Here is a 3,796-nt window from a genome sequence, read left to right as displayed (position 1 = left end):
GAGCCTAAGATAAGTCCCCTGACGAACCTATCCCGGCCGGCTTTGGAAAACCTTAAATGAGACTGAGTGACTGCTAGGCGAGGCAATTCCCAAATAAATTGCAGCTGGCCGAAAAGAGGACAATCTCTGGGAGCTCTCTGTTGACAATCAATCAACGAGCACAACTTTCCCCGTGGTCACGCCTACGGTGGAATGAATGAATGATGAGTGAATGAATGATGATGGCGGAATGAATCTACGCTTGCATTACGAGTAACCTGACTGGGCCAACAGGCATGAAACCCCACCAGTACCATCGTTATTAGCACAGCCAGTATTCTGTTGGGTATGTTCTTGCAAGTTACGAAGACGACCAAAGAGCCTTTAGTGGTTTTCATGTGGCGACGTAATCGATCCGGGTACGTAAGAGTTCCAGCAGGAAATCCAGGACCTTTCGGATTTAGCCACGGAAATAAGGTGGTCACAACTGTCAGATTATGGACGTCACAAAGGACACAGATGTCCCGTAAACTAGCAACTGTCACAGAATTATGGAAGGACCTCAGCAAAAGAGGAACATGTCTCTGGTCAAACGACCGAGGAAGACAAACTTAGAACCTCGAGAAACCTCGCACACCTAGACTTAATGGAGACCTAATAGGTCACCCGGCCTAGCACGGCAGGCAATCAGTAGCTAGGCAGTCAGGGTAGGACTTAATAGTATACTTGTCACAGTTTCGTGTCGTTTCTCATGCGACACGAATGGCGTGGAGCTCGTCCAGGAGTGCGCGATCTCACGGGCGTTATTTTAGTAAGCCCTGCAGTTGTTAAACGGAAGAAAAGATTATTAGGATGTTCAGAAGCGGCCTTAGTGTATTGGCAGCAAGGTCCACGGAGATAATTTATCATTGTCTAGTTATCCAAACACATTGGTTAGTCGAGCTTTTGCGTTAATGGACAGCGCTGGAGTTGTTTTCGTGTAAAAACCTGCGCGAGCCGTCTCCTAAAAGTGCACTGTAAAGAGGTTAGTGCAACGTACTGAATTGGAATGTTTCGGACAGCCACACTGTCAATAGCTACAGCAAAAGCAACGTGAAGCCTAGTGTCAGGATCACGAAAACCATACCTTCTCGTAAAGCATTAACTCATAATTGTAACTCTATATTTTCAGCTCATGTTATTACGTTATTACGTTATTACACTATTAAACCGTACATTAGATCATTCTGTCTTTCTCCTATTCTCTACCAGGAACTACTCGACACTCGCAATCCGTATATCAATCCAGATACAAAGGGACATTTGTCACCTAAGGAAACCTGACTGGGTACTACTCCAAACAGTTCACTAAGATACTATGGAGAATTACTTATGCATGTCCTTGTGCTAGACAGGCATTCATACGAGCTTCGAGAACATTCAAGGTGAAATATGGCTCCGTGTCATGGCTGCTCAAACCACCAAGAGCCAACCTCATTGAACCATTTATTACAAATCAACTTCAGTATCCATACTGTTTCAAAATTGCCTCATATGGAGCAATAGCTTCGCGGGCCCGACTTCTTGCTGCTTCAACAGGCTTCACAGCCAGCCGTTTCTTCTTGTACCAAACTGCTGATTTGGCTTTACGGCGGTTCTCCATCTTTTCAATGACGTTCTTGTATTTCCAGCCAACTTCATGTGAGAGCCGCGAAAGTACACAGAACTAAAAACTTGTACAATATGTTGAACTACGTACCTTCCGTCGTTGCTTTAAGCGCATAACCCTCAGGGCCGACGGTACCACCATGCGCTTTTTCTTGTCATATGGGGGAGGGATACCTTCAAAAACTTTCAAACGATCCAAAGCTTCCTTTCCCCGGTAAAGTTTGTGAGGCAACATACCGCGAACCGTGCGCCAAAATATTTTAGCAGGGGCACGGAAATGGTAAGGTCCACGGGATGGATTTGTACTCATACGTTTTCTCAGGAAGTCAAGGTACTTGACTACGAAAGGTGACACAGAATTCCGCTCAACTTACGCTTGTTTCTGTAAAACGATCCTGATATGTTTATTTGTTCGCAGCGCACAACTACTACATTCTGTCCGTTCAGAAGAGTCTTAGCCACGATAGCCGCTAGACGACCAAGAAGATGATCCTTCCCGTCAATTATTATTGCCTAGAAAATCAGTAAGCGGTGAAAGACCGAAACCCACCTTCTTTTGGAAACCCATCGCAGGGGCACGCGAGTAGTGAAAGCCGCGCGCGACTTGTGACCTGCGCCGGTAAAACAATTGCCCGTTAAGTTCAATACACGGATTCATGGATTGATACACAGGATCGAGCCTTTTGCCCAAGTTTCCCAGGTTGGTTTTGTCCTTGTCGGTCAGTGCCTGTCGTTCACCTGAAAGGCACCAGTGAAAAAAGTGTGTAGCACTGCTCTTTATGTTCTCAGCGCGGGGCAGTATGCCTGCCAGCGGGAGGATCCGCATAAATAAATGTCCAATAGTACTTTAAACTGGGTTCTAGAAGGAGCATGTACAACCGTCGGAGGAAGGTCATTCCACTCAGCTACTACCCGGAATGAAAAAAAATTTGTCTAATGAATGTGTGTGCTCTGAGCTTGAACATTTTCTTACTATGTCACCACCGTGTGTTTGCTGGGTCAACAGCGAAAAACCTTTTTGCCAAGCTTTGTTCACACAGGGCGTAAGTAAGAATTAGATCCCCTCGGAGGCGACGGTACTCCAGGGTAAGGAGATCAAGCATCGCGAGACGCGTTTCGTAGTCCACGGATTTGAGGCCGGCGACCATTCTCGTGGCGGCCCGCTGGACACGCTCAATGAGGGTAACGTCTTTCGTGCGTCCTGAGTTGACAACTTGGTTGACGTACTCCAGGAGCGGTCTGACGTAGGCCCCATAGAGTATTTGGAAGTCCATGCGAGCACTACGGGAGAAGGTGCGCCGGATCATCCGTAAAATGGCGAATGCCTTTTGGGCCGATTTCTCATGGTGTAGTGAGAAGGACAAGTTTGAGGAGACCCAGATGCCCAAGTCATTTTGGTATCTATCCTCATGATGTTTTCTGGTCCCCTTTCACCATGCATAATAAAGGCACTCGCTGAATCCCTTCCAAACGACACATGGACGCACTTTTCACCATTCAGGGGAAGGTGCCAGTCCAACGACCACTGCTTGGCAGCGTCTACATCCATTTGGAGGGCACTGGCATCGGAACTCCAGGATTTCAAGTCGTCCGAATAGTAGGAATGGACTGGCAGGAGCATCTGGAAGATCGTTAACGTAGATCAGAAACAACAGTGTTCCCAGAACGAAGCCTTGTAGAACCCCAATAGAGACCGGCGTTGGAGGAGAGTAGGTTGAGCTTATCCCCACTCACAATGATCTGTCTCATAGGAACGCCTTGATTCGGTGTAGGATTTTCCCTTCAGTCCCGTGAGACCCGAGTTTCTGGTGCAGCGGAACGTGTGAGACCCTACCAAATGCTTTTGAGACGTCGAAAAATTTGGCATCCGATATGAGTCCTTCGTCCTTGGCTTGGGTTAAGCTGTCCACAAACACGAGCATGTTTGTCACGCAAGAGCGGTTTTGGAGAAATCCGTGTTGAGCTGGAGATATCAGATTGTTGGAAGTAAGGTGATCTAGGATAGCTCGCTTCAGAATGCGTTCCATTACCTTGCACGGCACGCTAGTGAGGTTTATAGGCCTATAGCAGCCAGGCGATAGTCGGTCACCAGTTTTGTAGATTGGCGTGACAATCGCTTCCTTCCCAGCAGAGGGAAGGCGGCCTTCGTCAAGCGACTGACGAAACACCA

General features: G+C 47.4%; 1 protein-coding gene across 1 annotated transcript; it reads right to left on the bottom strand.

Annotated features, from left to right (window-relative positions):
- Positions 1 to 1,480: 1,480 nt before the first annotated feature.
- On the bottom strand, positions 1,481 to 2,452 carry T265_10037 (hypothetical protein; the record flags this gene model as incomplete). The annotated part of the gene is made up of 4 exons (XM_009176288.1): positions 1,481 to 1,684; positions 1,718 to 1,965; positions 2,001 to 2,139; positions 2,177 to 2,452. 4 exons carry the CDS (start codon positions 2,450 to 2,452, stop codon positions 1,481 to 1,483), a joined length of 867 nt encoding a protein of 288 aa, XP_009174552.1.
- Between the last annotated feature and the right edge of the window lie 1,344 nt (positions 2,453 to 3,796).

Source organism: Opisthorchis viverrini (assembly GCF_000715545.1).
Source record: "Opisthorchis viverrini unplaced genomic scaffold opera_v5_332, whole genome shotgun sequence".
Lineage (NCBI taxonomy): Eukaryota > Metazoa > Platyhelminthes > Trematoda > Opisthorchiida > Opisthorchiidae > Opisthorchis > Opisthorchis viverrini.
This window is presented reverse-complemented; position numbering and strand designations above follow the sequence as displayed.